Source organism: Pleurodeles waltl, chromosome 1_2 (genome assembly GCF_031143425.1).
Source record: "Pleurodeles waltl isolate 20211129_DDA chromosome 1_2, aPleWal1.hap1.20221129, whole genome shotgun sequence".
NCBI classification, from domain to species: Eukaryota; Metazoa; Chordata; class Amphibia; order Caudata; family Salamandridae; genus Pleurodeles; species Pleurodeles waltl.
Window position 1 is genome coordinate 1,117,930,409 of NC_090437.1, and position 19,328 is coordinate 1,117,949,736.

The window sequence follows — 19,328 nt, forward strand, 5'->3', positions numbered from 1 at the left end:
TACCAACATCCTAGGGATTCTAATGGTACCCAGAGTTTGTGGTTTCCCCTGGAGGAGACCAAGAAATTAGCCAAAATAAAGAGAAAATTTAGTTTAAAAAAAAAAGGGAAAATGGGGCTGCCGAAGAAGGCTTGTTTTTTTTCCCCGTGAAAATGGCATCAACAAAGGGTTTATGGTGCTAAAATCACCATCTTCCCACCTTTCAGGAACGGGCAGACTTGAATCAGAAAACCACATTTTCCAACTCAATTTTGGCATTTACCTGGGACATACCCCATTTTTACTATTTTTGGTGCTTTCAGCCTCCTTCCAGTTAGTGACAGGAATGGGTGTGAAACCAATGCTGGATCCCGGACAGCTAAACATTTCTGAAAAGTAAACAAAATTCTGAATTCAGCAAGGGGTCATTTGTGTAGATCCTACAAGGTTTTCCTACAGAAAATAACAACTGAAATAAAAAAATATTGAAAGTAAGCTGGAAAAAAAGCCGTTTTACTCTAACTTTTTCCTGCATTTCAATTTTTTTTAAAGCAATATACCGTTATGTGTGCTGGACTCTTCCGGTTGGGAGGATATATAGGGCTTGTAGGTTCATCAAGATCCCTAGGTACCCAGAGCCAATAAATGAGGTGCACCTTGCAATGGGTTTTCATTCTATACCAGGTATACAGCAATTAATTTGCTGAAATATATAGAGTGGAAAAATAGGTATCAAGCAAACCTTTGTATTTCCAAAATGGGCATAAGATAAGGTGTTGAGAAGCAGTGGTTATTTGCACATCTCTGAATTCCGGGGTGCCCATACTAGCATGTGAATTACAGGCCATTTCTCAAATAGACGTCTTTTTTACCCACTGTCTTACATTTGGAAGGAAAAAATGTAGAGAAAGACAAGGGGCAATAACACTTGTTTTGCTATTCTGTGTTCCCCCAAGTCTCCCGATAAAAATGGTACCTCACTTGCATGGGTAGGCCTAATGCTCGCGACAGGAAACGCAACATGGATACATCACATTTTTACATTGAAATCTGACGTGTTTTTTGCAAAGTGCCTAGCTGTAGATTTTGGCCTCTAGCTCAGCCAGCACCTAGGGAAACCTAGCAAACCTTGGCATTTTTGAAAACTAGACACCTAGGGGAATCCAAGATGAGGTGACTTGTGGTGCTCTGACCAGGTTCTGTTACCCAGAATCATTTGCAAACCTCAATATTTGGCTAAAAAAAACACATTTTCCTCACATTTCGGTGACACAAAGTTCTGGAATCTGAGAGGAGCCACAAATTTCCTACCACACCGCGTTCCCCTAAGTCTCCCGATAAAATTGGTACCTCACTTGTGTGGGTAGGCCTGGTGCCCGCGACCGGAATAGATCACACAACGGTCAATGTTGGTCCTTACATGAGCCAGCTGTTGACCCTGGGGTGATCCATTCCTGACGCAGGCACTAGGTGTAGGCACTCAAGTGGGGTAGTGTTTTTATCAGGACAGGTGAATCACTGGGTGGTAGGAATTTTGTGGATCCCAGCATATTCCTGTAGTTTGTATGACAGACATGCGAGAAAAATAGTTTTTATTCAACATTTCAGCTTTGCAGGGTATTCTGGGTAAGAAAACTTTGGGGAATCCACACAAGTCACACCTCTGTGGACTCCCCCCTGGTTGGCCCGACCGCGTGCGTCTTCAAGGCTCATGGAACGGACCCCATTCCGCTTCTGCCCCGAATGCCACGCTAAGTATCCTTATACAGACCAGCATTTGGTCTGTATTTTATGTTTGTCCCCCGAACACAAATAGGATACCTGCGAGGCTTGTCGGGCATTTCGGTCGAAGAAGACGCTATGGGACCGGAGAGCTCGAAGGCTTCAAATGGCGTCGACGCCGGCTGGACACCCCGACGTCGAAGAAGAGGAGAAATTCTCCATTCCTGATTCGGACTCGGACGAGCCCGAGAGTGAGCAGCCGGCGAGGCAACAAACCGTGAGTAAACCAGCCCCGGCCAAAACTCACTCAAATTATGAAAGCCCAGGGGACGCCACCGCCAACAGGCCATGGCTTTACCCGTCAGCACGGTGACCAAGCATCGGCACCGAAAAAGGGCACACACCAGCCTAAGACATCCGACTCCGGTTGAGATACCGGCACAGAGTATACTCTGCACTGAGATACCGGCTCCGACCAAACTCTACACTGAGATCGGCACACCGAAAGCTAAAAAGGTTGCTTCGGAGCCGAAAAAGACTGCTGAGAAGGTTTCGGTGCCGAAACATCCAGCCTCTGAGCCGAAACAAAGCTCCTATACGGACGAACAAGGCCTTTCCTCACAACTACAAGGCCACAAGTTTGGACAAGAACTAGAGATGGGAGAGCCAGACTATACACAAAGGAGGCTCCATATACAGAAGGACACGGGGAAAATAAGAACTCTTCCCCCAATTAAAATGAAGCGGAAACTTGCTTTCAATGAAACGGAAGCGCAGCCAAAAGCAAAGGTGGCTAAAGAAAAAACACCACCACATTTTTCACCACAGCCATCGCCACTGCACTCACCACAACTGTCCCCAATTGCAACACCCCCAATGATGCAGTCACCAACGCACACCGGGATGAGCCAAGATGAACCAGATGCATGGGATCTGTACGATACACCAGTATCCGATAATAGTCTGGATTGCTACCCGGCAAGACCATCACCACCAGAAGACATTACTGCTTACATGCAGGTGGTTTCAAGGGCAGCTACCTTTCATAACGTAGCACTGCATTCCGAACCTATAGAGGATGACTTCTTATTCAATACCCTGTCATCAACACATAGCCAATACCAAAGTTTGCCAATGTTACCAGGCATGTTAAAACACGCTAAACAGGTGTTTCAAGACCCAGTCAAAGGCAGAGCCATCACACCTAGGGTGGAGAAGTACAAACCTCCCCCTACGGACCCTGTGTACATTACGCAACAGCTAACCCCTGACTCGGTGGTAGTAGGAGCAGCCCGGAAAAGGGCAAACTCAGACTTCTGGGGATGCACCACCACCCGACAAAGAAAGTCGAAAATTCGATGCTGCAGGGAAAAGGGTGGCAGCACAGGCAGCCAATCAATGGCGAATTGCCAATTCGCAGGCTTTATTGGCAAGATATGACAGGGCACATTGGGACGAAATGCAACATTTCATTGGACACCTTCCCAAAGAGTTTCAGAAGCGTGCCCAACAGGTTGTGGAGGAGGGCCAAAGTATCTCCAACAACCAAATAAGATCAGCTATTGACTCAGCAGACACAGCCGCCAGAACAGTAAACACGGTGGTCACTATTCGGAGACATGCATGGCTACGCACCTCCGGATTTAAGCCAGAGATCCAGCAGGCTGTGCTGAATATGCCTTTTAATGGACAACAATTGTTTGGGTCGGAGGTGGATACAGCTATAGACAAGCTATAGACAAGCTAAAGAAAGACACTGACACAGCCAAAGCCATGGGCGCGCTCTACTCCCCACACAGCAGAGGCACCTTTAGGAAGCCACACTTTCGAGGGGGGTTTCGGGCCCAAAGCACAGAGCCTTCTACCTCACAGGCCAGACCCACCTACCAGGGCCAATACCAAAGAGGAGGATTTCGGGGACAATATATGGGTGGACAGTTTCCTAAAACAAGAGGGAAATTCCAAAGCCCAAAAACCCCACAAACTAAACAGTGACTCCAACGTCACAAATCCCCAACACATAACCCCAGTGGGGGGGGGGGGGGAAGACTCGCAGATTATTGCCAAAATTGGAAACACATAACTACAGACTTGTGGGTCCTAGCCATTATCCAACATGGTTATTGCATAGAATTCCTACAATTACCACCAAATGTGCCTCCAAAAGCACACAACATGTCCAAACAACACTTAGATCTGTTACAACTAGAAGTCCAAGCGTTGTTACAAAAAGAAGCAATAGAACTGGTACCCAACCATCCGAAAGGAACAGGTGTTTACTCCCTGTATTCCAAAAAAGGACAAAACACTGAGACCCATCTTAGACCTCAGAACACTAAATCTTTACATCAAATCGGATCACTTTCATATGGTGACACTTCAAGACGTGATTCCCTTGCTCAAACAACAGGACTACATGTCAACATTAGATCTCAAGGATGCTTACTTCCACATACCCATGCATCCTTCCCACAGGAAATACTTAAGGTTTGTAATCCAAGGCGTACATTACCAATTCAAAGTGTTACCGTTGGGATAACAACAGCACCAAGAGTATTAACAAAATGCCTTGCAGTATTAGCTGCACATATCAGGAGACAGCACATACACGTATTCCCTTACCTAGACGATTGGTTAATAAAAACCAGCACTCAGCAACATTGTCAACACACAAAATACGTCATAGAAACTCTTCACAAACTAGGGTTCTCAATAAACTACCAAAAATCACATTTACAACCGTGTCAAATACAACAATACTTAGGAGCAACAATCAACACACAAAAAGGGATTGCCACTCCAAGTCCACAAAGGGTACAAGCATTCCAAAATGTAATACTAAACATGCACCCAAACCAACACTATCAAGTGAGGTTTGTGATGAAACTTCTAGGCATGATGTCTTCATGCATAGCCATTGTCCCAAACGCAAGACTACACAACAGTGCCTAGCAACACAATGGACACAAGAACAGGGTCAACTTCAAGATCTAGTGTTGATAGACCGCCAAACACTCCTCGCTTCAGTGGTGGAATCCTATAAATTTAAACCAAGGGCGGCCATTCCAAGACCCTGTGCCTCAATACGTGATCACAAGAGATGCTTCCATGGTAGGGTGGGGAGCACACCTCAACCAGCACAGCATACAGGGACAATGGGACACTCAACAAAGTCAGCTTCATATAAATCATCTAGAACTACTAGCAGTGTTTCTAGCATTGAAAGTGTTTCAACCATTAATAGCCCACAAACACATTCTTGTCAAAACAGACATGACAACAATGTATTACCTAAACAAACGAGGAGGGACACACTCATCACAGCTGTGTCTCTTAGCATAAAAGATTTGGCATTGGGCGATTCACAATCACATTCGCCTAATAGCGCAGTACATCCCAGGAATTCAAAACCAGTTAGCCGACAATCTGTTGATCACCAACAAATCCACGAATGGGAAATTCATCCCCAGATACTACAAACTTACTTTCAAAACTGGGGAACACCACGAATAGACCTATTCGCAACAAAAGAAAACGCAAAATGCCAAAACTTCGCGTCCAGGTACCCACACACTCACTCCAAGGGCAATGCGTTATGGATGAGTTGGTCAGGGATATTTGCTTACGCTTTTCCCCCTCTCCCACTCCTTCTGTATCTAGTAAACAAATTGAGTCAAAACAAACTCAAACTAATACTAGTAGCACCAACTTGGGCTCGCCAGCCATGGTACACAACACTACTAGATCTGTCAGTAGTACCAAACAGACCAGATCTGTTAACTCAACACAAACAACGGATCAGACACCCGAATCCAGCATTGCTCAATCTAGCAATCTGGCTCCTGAAGTCTTAGAATTTGGACATTTAGACTTTACACAAGAATGTATGGAGGTCATTAAACTAGGAAACCCACTACAAGACATTGTTAGGCATATAAATGGAAAAGATTTGTTTATTACTGCCATAATAACCAAATTCAACCACTACATGCGTCCACAAAAAACATTGTAAGCTACTTATTACACTTACAAAAATCAAAGATAGCTTTTTCATCCATTAAAATACACCTCACAGCAATATCTGCCCATCTGCAGATTACACATTCAACATCACTCTTTAGAATTCCAGTCATAAAAGCATTTATGGAGGATCTAAAGAGAATCATACCCCCCAAGAACAACACCAGTTCCCTCATGGAACCTCAATATTGTATTAACACGACTCATGGGTCCACCATTTGAACCCATGCACTCTTGTGAGATGCAATACTTTACCTGGAAAGTAGCCTCCCTAATAGCTATCACATCTCTTAGAGTAAGTGAAATACAAGCATTTACTATACAAGAACCCTTTATACAAATACACAAACAAAGTGGTTCTACGCACAAATCCCAAATTTTTTCCTAAAGTTATATCACCGTTCCACTTAAATCAAACTGTGTGTCTTTTTTTTCCACAACCAGACTCAGTAGCCGAAAGGGCATTACATACATTAGACATCAAAAGGGCACTAATGTATTACATTGATTGCACAGCATGTGAATCTGCAGCGTCTCATGCCACAAATATATATGTGTGTGTGTGTGTGTGTGTATATCTATCTATCTATCTATCTATCTATCTATCTATAGATCACTTTTATATGTGGGTCTGGTTTTCCTGGGGGCCGATCGCAGCCCCCAGGGAAACCACACACTTATTGACAAAAGTGATTTATTTATAGATAGATAGATCTATCTATATTTTTTTGTTGTTGTTGTATGGCTTCCTTGGTGTAGGAAAGTACCATCTTGCCTGGCATGTTACCCCCATTTTTCACTGTATATATGTTGTTTTAGTTGTATGTGTCACTGGGACCCTGTCATCCAGGGCCCCAGTGCTCATAAGTGTGCCTGAATGTGTTACCTGTGTAGTGACTAACTGTCTCACTGAGGCTCTGCTAATCAGAACCTCAGTGGTTATGCTCTCTCATTTCTTTCCAAATTGTCACTAACAGGCTAGTGACCAATTTTACCAATTTACATTGGCTTACTGGAACACCCTTATAATTCCCTAGTATATGGTACTGAGGTACCCAGGGTATTGGGGTTCCAGGAGATCCCTATGGGCTGCAGCATTTCTTTTGCCACCCATAGGGAGCTCTGACAATCCTTACACAGGCCTGCCACTGCAGCCTGAGTGAAATAACGTCCACGTTATTTCACAGCCATTTTACACTGCACTTAAGTAACTTATAAGTCACCTATATGTCTAACCTTTACCTGGTAAAGGTTAGGTGCAAAGTTACTTAGTGTGAGGGCACCCTGGCACTAGCCAAGGTGCCCCCACATTGTTCAGGGCCAATTCCCCGGACTTTGTGAGTGCGGGGACACCATTACACGTGTGCACTACATATAGGTCACTACCTATATGTAGCTTCACAATGGTAACTCCGAATATGGCCATGTAACATGTCTATGATCATGGAATTGCCCCCTCTATGCCATCCTGGCATAGTTGGCACGATCCCAGTGGTCTGTAGCACAGACCCTGGTACTGCCAAACTACCAGTCCTGGGGTTTCACTGCAGCTGCTGCTGCTGCCAACCCCTCAGACAGGCATCTGCCCTCCTGGGGTCCAGCCAGGCCTGGCCCAGGATGGCAGAACAAAGAACTTCCTCTGAGAGAGGGTGTTACACCCTCTCCCTTTGGAAAATGGTGTGAAGGCAGGGGAGGAGTAGCCTCCCCCAGCCTCTGGAAATGCTTTCTTGGGCACAGATGTGCCCAATTCTGCATAAGCCAGTCTACACTGGTTCAGGGGACCCCTTAGCCCTGCTCTGGCGCGAAACTGGACAAAGGAAAGGGGAGTGACCACTCCCCTGACCTGCACCTCCCCTGGGAGGTGTCCAGAGCTCCTCCAGTGTGCTCCAGACCTCTGCCATCTTGGAAACAGAGGTGCTGCTGGCACACTGGACTGCTCTGAGTGGCCAGTGCCACCAGGTGACGTCAGAGACTCCTTGTGATAGGCTCCTTCAGGTGTTGCTAGCCTATCCTCTCTCCTAGGTAGCCAAACCCTCTTTTCTGGCTATTTAGGGTCTCTGTCTCTGGGGAAACTTTAGATAACGAATGCAAGAGCTCATCCGAGTTCCTCTGCATCTCTCTCTTCACCTTCTGCCAAGGAATCGACTGCTGACCGCACTGGAAGCCTGCAAAACTGCAACATAGTAGCAAAGACGACTACTGCAACTCTGTAACGCTGATCCTGCCGCCTTCTCGACTGTTTTCCTGGTGGTGCATGCTGTGGGGGTAGTCTGCCTCCTCTCTGCACTAGAAGCTCCGAAGAAATCTCCCGTGGGTCGACGGAATCTTCCCCCTGCAACCGCAGGCACCAAATAGCTGCATTACCGGTCCCTTGGGTCTCCTCTCAGCACGACGAGCGAGGTCCCTCGAATCCAGCAACTCTGTCCAAGTGGCCCCCACAGTCCAGTGACTCTTCAGTCCAAGTTTGGTGGAGGTAAGTCCTTGTCTCACCTCGCTAGACTGCATTGCTGGGAACCGCGACTTTTGCAGCTACTCCGGCCTCCGTGCACTTCCGGCGGAAATCCTTTGTGCACAGTCCAGCCTGAGTCCACGGCACTCTAACCTGCATTGCACGACCTCCTAAGTTGTTCTCCGGCGACGTGGGACTTCTTTGTGCGACTTCGTGTGAGCACCGTTTCACGCATCCTCGTAGTGCCTGTTTCTGGCACTTCTCCGGGTACTACCTGCTGCTAAGAGGGCTCCTTGTCTTGCTTGACGTCCCCTCTACCTCCTGGTCCCTCCTGGGCCACAGCAGCATCCAAAACGCTAACCGCACGATTTGCAGCTAGCAAGGCTTGTTGGCGTTCTTTCGGCGGGAAAACACTTCTGCACGACTCTCCACGGCGAGAGGGATCCGTCCACCAAAGGGGAAGTCTCTAGCCCTTTTCGTTCCTGCAGAAACCTCAGCTTCTTCTGTCCAGTAGAAGCTTCTTTGCACCCACAGCTGGCATTTCCTGGGCATATGCCCATCTCCGACTTGCTTGTGACTTTTGGACTTGGTCCCCTTGTTCCACAGGTACCCTAGATTGGAAATCCATCGTTGTTGCATTGTTGGTTTGTGTCTTTCCTGCATTATTCCTCTAACACGACTTCTTTGTCCTTAGGGGAACTTTAGTGCACTTTGCACTCACTTTTCAGGGTCTTGGGGAGGGTTATTTTTCTAACTCTCACTATTTTCTAATAGTCCCAGCGACCCTCTACAAGGTCACATAGGTTTGGGGTCCATTCGTGGTTCGCATTCCACTTTTGGAGTATATGGTTTGTGTTGCCCCTATCCCTATGTGTCCCCATTGCATCCTATTGTAACTATACATTGTTTGCACTGTTTTCTAAGACTATACTGCATATTTTTGCTATTGTGTATATATATCTTGTGTATATTTCCTATTCTCTCACTGAGGGTACACTCTGAGATACTTTGGCATATTGTCATAAAAATAAAGTACCTTTATTTTTAGTATAACTGTGTATTGTGTTTTCTTATGATATTGTGCATATGACACTAAGTGGTACTGTAGGAGCTTCACTCGTCTCCTAGTTCAGCCTAAGCTGCTCTGCTAAGCTACCATTATCTATCAGCCTAAGCTGCTAGACACCCTATACGCTAATAAGGGATAACTGGGCCTGGTGCAAGGTGCAAGTACCCCTTGGTACTCACTACAAGCCAGTCCAGCCTCCTACACTTGGGGGCCAAAATGGCTCCCAGTGACACCCTACAACAACAAAAAAAAAATATTGCCCCCACGGGCGACCCCCTGTCCATTTTTTTTATTTTTTTTTTTAAATAAAATGTAGCCCCTGGGAGGGGCGCGATCGCCCACCCCCCCCCCCCCCCCAGCTGTGCTGCGATCGGGGGCCAGGAAACACTTTCAGGAAGGCCTCGTAAGAAAGGGGAGAGTCTCCCCTGTCTTACGAGGCTTTCCCAAACGTGGGGAAGGCCGTTTGTGGCCATTTTCCCCATTGGAGCAGGAAGCGCCCGCAAGGCCGCTTCCTGCTCCGATGGGGAAATCCACAAAGGGACGTCGGCGCGCTGCACAAAGGGGCGGGTGGGGGGCCGGGGGAGACACGGAAAAGCTTCTGTGTCTCCCAGGGAATAAGAAAAAATTTAAAATAAACCCCCTCCCTGGTGTCGGCCAGTGGCCGACGCCTGCATCCAAGGGGTTAATACCATTGCTGGTTCCTGCTTTAGACAATTTAGACCTGAATGAATGAAACATGTGTTTACTCTATCTGGTGTACAATAGATTTTTCTGCAGGCTCTTAGAAAATTAATATATATATATATATATAGTTTTTTTTAAGCTGTCTCTGCTTAACATTTTAATAGATGAAATGAGGGGAACGGACATGGAGTATTTTAATGTGATATTAATTTTAATACAACAATGGATTACCTTTCTTATAAGAAGATTGCTTAGTCTTTGGGCATTGCAAAGCCATGTTTTGAATGCCTTGGGTGACTTTAAATGTTAAGTGCCTTGGGTTATAAAGGACGCCATCAGGAGCTATTTGGGTTTAAACGGCTGATCTTTAACAGCTTGCTTTCACTGATATGTACAGCTGCATGCTGCCCCCAGTGGATACTGTGCTCTGTCTGGGCCAGAGTCGGTGCCCCTGCTCTGTTAAAACGCCTGACTCTTGTTCTCCCTTTCAGAACCAGTGATACTGTGTTAAAATTCAGAAAGATGTACCTGAAAAGAAGGCAAAGATTTTTCTGTTTGAAGCTGAAGGTTTTGATCTGTGTGCCATTTGTGATGTTTGTCTACCACTGTTTGTGGAGAAATTCTGGAGAAAAAATATCATGAAGACTTTGGGTGCTTATGGAAATTGGTGAGACCAACCTAACTAAAACTTTATCTCTTCCCTCAATAGGCAATCCCCAAAAGGATGAAGAGTTACTTTTTCCTATAGTAAAGATTTGAAAGGCTACATACAGAATTGTTTTCTTTTAATGCTAATTTAAGGGTTAAGCTGAAGGTTGGCCTACTGTATAACTCTTAATCTGATATATGTAGCAATGCCTGCATTGTCTGCTCACAGCAACTGGCCATATATAAACATTCTCATTTAGCATTTGTTTTTATGCAGCTGTAGAAAACTTGATTGCTTCCAACTTTGGTTTTCCATGAGGACTCTGTAGACAGCTTGCAGAGTACCTGCTGCCTAGATTATTGGAACCTTCTCAAGTACTGTGCAGTTGTCATTGCCAGGGAGCTGCTGGACAGAGCCTCGGTGAAAACGTTGACTATGTTGGGTAGAAGTGGGGAAACCAACAAATTAACAGGGAAATCCGAGACACGGGCTGACTCGCATCTTGGATCCTGTGCACATGTATTATGTAAATCCTACTACAAACCAGGTAAAACATGATAAAGTTGTTTCATCATTCAAAAAGGTATATTTCCTTAGCATATGAAAGCTTTGACATTATTAGTGCACATTGTAGCACAGAAGTATTTCTGGAAAGTGATACTTTGTACAACTGGTAGTCTGAACTGAAAGTGCTTTCATATTCATTAATGAAGTGAAAGGTGTAATATCGGTGCAAAGGATATCCTCACCCTATTTCCAAGGTGCTTTTGTAAGTGATTCATGTAAGAATCTGCAAGTGCAGCTATGCATTAGAAGAGCGAGATACATACCTTTGGTAATCTTCCTCTAAATTGCTACATTAGCTCTCTCATATTCATTGCTTCCTTAATGTATCCCCCTCCAGAGAATGAATGATTGTTTTTAATAATTTTTTTGGCATATTCTTTTGTCTGCTTGGCCTCTGAATTTATGAAGCGACAGATCTAATAGAGAATGCCACCAACTGCCAGTGGTGGCTCCTCAACTTTGTTTTAAGTCTGGATCAAGTCTAGCATCTGCAAAGTGTGCTCATTTAGGGAATCTGTTGGATCCTTTGTCATCACATGGAACATTACTAAAGGTAATTAACTTTGTTCTTTGAACGTTAAAACCTATTTCTTATATTAAATGATAGTATCCGTTTGGTGAAGAACAAAAACGTTGGCATATCCAGCATCCTTGTTTTGCACAGCGGTCCTGTGGTCACATGTGGTATTTTGTTGAGATAGGTTCCCAAAGCAGAGAATTCATCTTCAGAAACAAGATTACTAAAGTCACCCACATGCTGGAAATTTTCTCCCAGTGCATGGGTGATATTTCAGGAGTTTACTTGTTTACAGTAGCTGAGGGATATTACATTGGAACAATCATCCCGAATAACATTAGTGGTCTCTCCAAACTCATTACCTCTGGTGGTGGATCTGCTGAAAAGAGATTTCCTGGCATTGAAAACAAGTGGGGGGGGGACCAAAAGGATGGTGGATAGGACATCCACCGTATTTAACTGATGTCCTGTTTTCCTTCTACAAATCAGGCCCACACTTTTTTTTTTTTTTATTCACTTGTAGGTTTTGTATAACCCAGAGCGTTTGGACTTACTTACTACATACTTAACATAAAATATGCTTATTTATGCCCCTATGAGCTTATGCCTACAGAGCCTCTCAGCAAACCCTTGTCTCCCATTGGGCTGTTTATTGCATCAGTCACTTTTCTTCTGCTCATTACACCATACAGAATGAGTCAGTGGCTCAGCCCACAAAAAAAATTCCCTAACGCCATTGTGAGTGACTGCGTTCTGTCTTTTCACAAGGAGTACATTCTTATAAAAAGTAGTGGTTCCCTCTAGTGTCTAGGGACTACTATGGCAATGTATGCTTTTTTAGATAAAAAATATTTTAGCATGGTCTTTTTTTTCTTTTTCTTCTTTAAATTGACAATGGCCCAGTAGTTTGCAGGCAATAAATTGCTGCAGAATCCATGACCAAACAAGCGCCTTGACAAAGGTGGGAGGCTGGCAACCAACACTAGATTTATTGGCTTTGCCATTGCAGATTTATTTTTCCCATCTTCCTCCCTACCCCCAGTTTCTCCATAGACATTATTTTTCAGATAATGCCACCTGTTTGCCCATTCCTGCTCCTCTTATATTTTTGACTTGTGTTGCTATGGTTTTTTGTTCTGCAAGTTGTCAGTAGTGGTACGTACTTCAGTTCCCGATGCATATCATGCTTTAAAACATTTTGCTTTTCTGATGCATTTATACTTTTTGATTTATACCCAGCTTTAGTCCTATCTGAAATACTTTTTCGCTACACACTCCCTCCAATCACCTATAGTTGCTTTGAGTAGCATGCTTGTTGATCATTAAACAAACTTCGAGTTTGCTGTGTGCATGACAGATAGATGCATATGGGGTTTGTTGTAGCTTTTATTTTTGGTTCAATAATTTTGACAGCTTCAAACCAATTGAACAAGTGATGTCCGTCAGTAGTTTGTATCTTGGGCTTTTGGAATATACTGTATTTTATATAGAAACTGAGTTTTCAAGCAGTTTTCCAATTGACTAGTAATTGCTGTAAATAAGCAGTCCTATTTGTGGAGGACAGAATCAGTTGGTTTCTTCAATTAAAATGCAGTTTCTTCTGTCTTTTCAGGTTTCGAAAGTATTTTAGAAGGGCTTTATGGACCAGGACTTCGTAGAGACCTCAGTTTATTTGACGGTATTTGAATTTTAATTGTATAAGTGTACCATATTGGGAGTCTGTTTCAAAGTTGTTCTCTTGTCTTACCAACAAACTTGTCATGCTTATGCATGGCGTATAATATTGTTTTTGTTGTTATCTTTGCCCTCTAACAATGCACTATCATCTTAATATTATTCACTATCAATATATTCTTGCAGATTTTGACTTCTTTCCTATTTTGTTATATAACGGCTGCTGATTTAGTGGTATATAAGAGTTTGAGAGATGGACAGTGACACTCTGCCAGACAGCCTATTCCCTGTGCTAGTCTGAATTGGAGATTGGTGCTAGACACTCCTCCTGTGGGATGTAGTGCCAGTATATATGGGTATAAGGAAGTTTACATTTTGAATAAAATAGAAGTTTTACTTCATCAAAATACTTTATTCGGCTACATAGAAGCCATAAACGTTACATCAAAACAATACAGCCTTCCTAGCAGTAATACCATTAAGATCTTTAAAATTTATTTCATAATACAAGATTATCAATAAATTGAGCATATCATTAAAATAAAATTCAAGACAGCCTTAATTACATCATCATGACCAATCCCTGAAGGTGAGCAAAAGCAGCTATATGGAAATGAAACCAACTTCCTGCAATACTGGGCGCAAAAACCCTTTCTCTCACGTGAGTAAAATGTGCAAAATGGAGTAAGATGAAGGGTGGATTGCTCAGCTGGGGTTTCACAGTGGCAAAGGGACAAATTGAAAAACCACGCCCCTTTATTAGGAAAGGCCAATGAAGAGTGTATTTTATTAAGCCAGAATCTCATCAATAAAAACTTGTCTTATTTTTTAAAAACTTGCAGCTAACTTGCCGGGCGTGCTAGCATAGTTCCAATTACATGTCCTCTGAAAGCCCCCCCCCCCCCCCCCAAATGACCAATTCGCAGGCATTCCCTACACATCTGTGTAAAAAAAAAAAAAAAAAAAAAAAACTCACGGGAGTTCTCAGCAGCTGTCCGGATTATAATAGAACACTGGGGGCTCCAGCCTCTCAAAACTCTTCCTAACATAATTCAGCCAAGGAATCTCTAAGTCATTGTCCATATTCATACAGTCTGTCAGGATAAGTCTGCTCAGTGGGCCTTGGAGTTCTTCCAAAAATGTGTGGTGATAATTTAATAAGATCCTCTAAAAAGGTCCGCCCCACCTCATCATGGCAGAATGATGTTGCTGTTCACTGATTAACTGCCAGCAACCTTCGTATAAACTTTTTTGTACAATCTTCAAGGAAGTGCAATTCCTGTAGCCCCAAATACACACACAAAACATAGCAAGAGACATACATTTGCTCCTAGATATACAGAGTAAAACCCTTACTGGTTTATGGCCCAACCTTTTCAAAATCCTAAAAACTGCATCTATTGACTTTCGAAATTGCAAGACCATTATATTCAGTAAAAACCTCCAGTTAAAGTTAGCGTCAAACGGGATGCCCGAATACGTAAAATGAGGGCCCTTTCTTTAGTACTTCCCCCTCGAAGTAAAAACTTGTCTTGGTCGATTTGGGTTGGCATTTCATTATAAATTAATTGGTATGATTAGTTTTTAGGCCTAAATTACCCATAAAAGAATAAAAACCATTTAGCAAAGGCTGGAGTCCACTAGTTGTCCGCGCTGTGAGAGCAGCATCATATGTTTAAAGTAATACCGATATTTCCCGGGAGCCTAGCTTAGGGGTATCTTTCCCGGCACAACCAAGTGATCCCCGGGGACATTAATATAAATTAAAAAGAGAAATGACACCAAGACACAGCCCTGTCTTATCCCAGAGACTGTTGGAAAATCTTCAGTAAGGTCTCAGTGCCTTGTGCAACAGACTCTAGCTGTACTATGTGCATGCAGTCTTTGAATCAGGGAGATAATTGCACTATCTATTCCTGAATGTGACATTATCACTCACAGCCTAGAACGATCCACTGAGTCAAATGCACATGTCAAGTCCATAAAAGCAAGATGGATATTGCCTTTTTTTACATTGGTATACGTTTGGACTGTAAGAAACAAGTTTAAGGCCTGATCAACTGTGCCAAGACCTGGGCAAAATACAAACTGTAGGTTTGAGAGCCCACGATTCTCAGCAGCCCAACTTTCCAATTTTGCCAGTATGACCCTTCTCAGGATCCTGACCGTACTATGTAAAAGCGAGATTGGCCAATAGCATTGAGGTTGTCTTTTTATCTCCCTTTTTAAAAATGGTGACAATTGTGGCCTCTTCCATACTTGGACCAAGGGACCGAGAATAGCACTTCTCAGCAAGTTGGTAAGTAAAGGTCCCCAAAACTGCGGCTTAGATTTAAAAACATCCATGGGGATTTGGTCCGGACCTGGAGCCTTCTTGGCAGGGCTAATTTCAAATGTTAAACTATCAGCTAACTTGACTGTACTACTCCATTCCATATTGGCAGAATGGTCCATAATGCCAACAGCCTTATCTGTAAGAATGTTGGGCTGCTTCTTGGGTCCAAAAATGGTTGAGAAAAGGGCTACCCAGTCCTCTTTGGAAAGCACACACTCCGCTTTAGAGGTTGATTCCTCCCATAAGTATCTGGGAGTTAACAACTTGCCAAAATGCCTGCAAGTCCTTACTCTCACTGGCAATTCCTAAGTCCTCCCAAGCCTTTTCTTTTAACCCAGCCTTCCTTCTTAGTTACTTTTTTATGTTTTCCTGGCCTCCACTATACCGAGCCTATCTCGGGGGCATTTTTTCACTTCCAATTCCAGTGTTTTATGAGCTTTAGTAGAGGCACCTTCAAACCACCCTGGGCTGGTCCCCATGTTACTAGTTTTTCTAGTCCATTTATCTGCCATGTATTCTTTAAGAGAAGTGAAAGCCTTAACATCGGTGGGGGTGCGGATCCTCATGGAGGATCCGATTGTTCTCGGATCGCTTGTATACCAGTAAATCATTATGAAGAGCTTCCTTATCCATTCGTCTCAGCAAATGCTTATCACTTTATTCCTTTTAAAACTAATGGGAAATTTAGGAATTTTCTGAACAGCACAAAATAAAAATAGATTTTTAACTTCCAGCGATAAAGGGTTATGGTCACTTATACATGAGGCCAAAGTTTTACACGCTACCAAAACTGTCAACAGCTCCTTGGAAATTAGAATGTGATCTATTAAGGAACCTGCCCCCAAACCATTGAATAACCGAATCTGGGTTAGCCCCTCAGTCCCATGTTCTTGTGTGAATACCAGGTCTCTAGCAAGGGACACTCTATTTAATGCTTCACCATAGGGGGTGTGTTTACAATGTGTAAGCGGAATATTAAATTCATCGCAAATGCCACATAGTGAAGAGGAACTATTGCTTCAAAAATCAATATTAAAATCATCCACTCACAAAATCAAAACTTCTCTCATGAGGTCATTCAGGGCCTTGTGTTAAGGTGTCCTCCAACCCATCCACAATCTTTGTTACTGCGGGGTCAAATATATTATGATAGTAATTGACTAACAGCAAATCAAAAGTCTTGTAGAGAGAAAACAGAAGCAACTCAGAGGTGGCCAATTCGGATAGTCTACGCACCTCTAAAGATGCTGTGCTAAATGTCACCGAGCCCCCTTTAGCACTGCCTGAGTTAGACGGAGTAGCTGACACACAGTAGTTAATAAAACCGTCCACTTACGGGGGGGATCCAGCAACCATGTCTCTTGGCAGCAACTTTCTTGATAACTGCTCACCAAATGCAACCAGTCTGGGACCTCAGGGTTCATACATAGGCCTGCCACGTTCCAAGATATAATTCAAAAGCCCTCTCTCATGACAAATCTTCTTAGTTACTGACAAAGTGAGACCTCCTGTGATTGCTGACAAACAGTTAGGTACAGAGTGGAATCGTTAGCTTTAGTACCTAGTTGTGTCCTTGAGGAGGGTAGTCAGTCCAATTCCTCTAAAGAGGTCAGTGCAGAAAATCTATTAGAGGTGGGGACTGCGATATTGGAATAATTACCCATCACTCCCTGCCCTGGTCCTTGATGAACAAGTTTACTAACCACAGGGACCACGGGGAGGAGATGTTACAAACGTTTTACTTACTAGGAACCGCGTTGCTTAACTAAACTCACTTTCACTATTGTCAACACCTGACGGGTAACCTGGAAGTAAACTAATGCCAAAGGAAAGCCTTTCATTTCTGGCTTTTATTTTTAATACTAGTCTTTTAAATAAAGGTGATTTTTGAAGTGCACGTACTATATTACAGCTTTCTAAAGTATGCAAAGTTTGATCTACTTCAGTTCCTAGCCATTTGGTCATTACCGTAGTCTGTTAAATTTGCGTATCTGTGATCGTTTGAAAGGCGAGTGGCCTAATTTTTTTATGGCTTTTGACAAACCTTGCACCAGTTTTGGTGCTCAGCTCAAGAGGCATGGTATTTGGTAAAGATGTGCTCAGGTTTCCAATTTCCTGTGCTAGAGGTTTATACCAAATCCTGCTGAAGTAGACTTTGGGTCCTCTTTAACAGTTGTGAAGTGGGCCGAAGAACTTAAGGCACTGGGGGCCTGAATTATAACGCTTTTTTGTGGTCACTAAACCTGTGATTAGCAAACTCGAAGACATTTTCACCTCTAAACTGTGGTGAACTAAAGGCATTTTGAGAGTCAGAAAAAACTGTGTAATGAGCTGCAAAATATATTTTCAGAGTCAAAGTGCAAAGAGGACAGGAAATGGACTTCCCACTCATTGAATTCGTAATGAAATGTCACTGGTTTCTGACCACAAGCCATTGAACAGATTGACGCCCAACATGTTGTGGTACATGATTTACCAGGCGGAAGCTGTACTGCACCCTGTGAATGATGACTGCTTGGGAGAAGCAGGCAGTAGTTCGGATGACCACTGCATGATTTCCCACTGTCCACTTGGTCATTCATTGCATGCCGAATTTTAAGGAGTTAGGGCTTCTAATAACTCATTAAAAGCAAATACAGAAATAGATATCTCTTGTCTCTTGCAGACATACCTTTTTAAAATGCCTCCTGCCTCATACACACTGAGGCAGAAGTTTTTGAGATTAGTTGCAAATGTGCTTTTTGCCATGCAGCTGACTAGTCATTCATATCACAAAATGAAGTCAGTGTTGACTTGATTAGGTCATGAGATTCTCGTATTGGACCCAGGGCTCTCTGCAACAAACATTGTTAATGCGTTATATAGTAAATATGGAGCTGAATTCCTTTATCAGAGGACTGTCAGGATTTGCACTACAAATTGTCTGACATTGGTATTTAAAGTCTGGAACTCATTTTCATATCTGCATTCCTCTTTAAAGCCATTGCACTTCATGCGGACAAAGTGCCCTATTTGAAAGTCAACAGCTGTTTCATGCTCAGTCTAACTTTGCCACCAGGAAACATGGTGTAGAAGCAAGCTTCCATATGCTTCGATGTCTCCTAGTCATGGAGGAGGAAGATGGGCTGAGGAAGTTACTTTTTTTTTTTTGTCTTCCTCAGCCATTTATGAGGCATGGTCCTTGTTGCAGGCTAGTTCAGGGTATCTGTAGTCTCATGTAACTAACTACAGAGTTGAAAAATAAGAGATGCCTTATGGCATTGTTGGTGAGCTCATTCCTTCTGCAGTACAGCTGGCAACATTGGAAAGAATGTGATCCAGTGTACAGTGCTCTGAGGACTGCTCCTGTGTCTATGCTAAAGTCAAGATACATGGCATTTTCAACTGAGCAGTTGTTTAAAATATAAATGTAACTTTGACAACTGAGATGTTCACCGATATTCCTGAAAACTGAGTAGCTGTGAATGTTTGGGATTGGGAAATTCCTTTCGAGGATTTTCGTTTATAAAAAAAAAATTATATAGCATTCTTGCCTGTCTGTCATTTTGAAAACATTGATGCAGCAGCCTCTGTTTTAAGCTTATTTGTTAAACTTGAAAAAGGGGTAGTAGGACAGCATTGTGTCCCTGAACATTAGGACCTCTGATCTTTCCTTAAGTGTGA

General features: G+C 43.3%; 1 protein-coding gene across 5 annotated transcripts in view; it reads left to right on the forward strand.

Moving 5' to 3' along the window:
- Window positions 1–19,328, forward strand: part of LCORL (ligand dependent nuclear receptor corepressor like) — a 538,841-nt gene that overhangs the window by 38,732 nt on the left and 480,781 nt on the right. For all 5 annotated transcript variants that reach the window (XM_069202195.1, XM_069202178.1, XM_069202177.1 and 2 more), the window contains exon 2: window positions 13,269–13,334. In XM_069202195.1, the coding sequence (XP_069058296.1) occupies window positions 13,269–13,334 (66 nt within the window). The remainder of the gene's footprint in view (window positions 1–13,268; window positions 13,335–19,328) is intronic.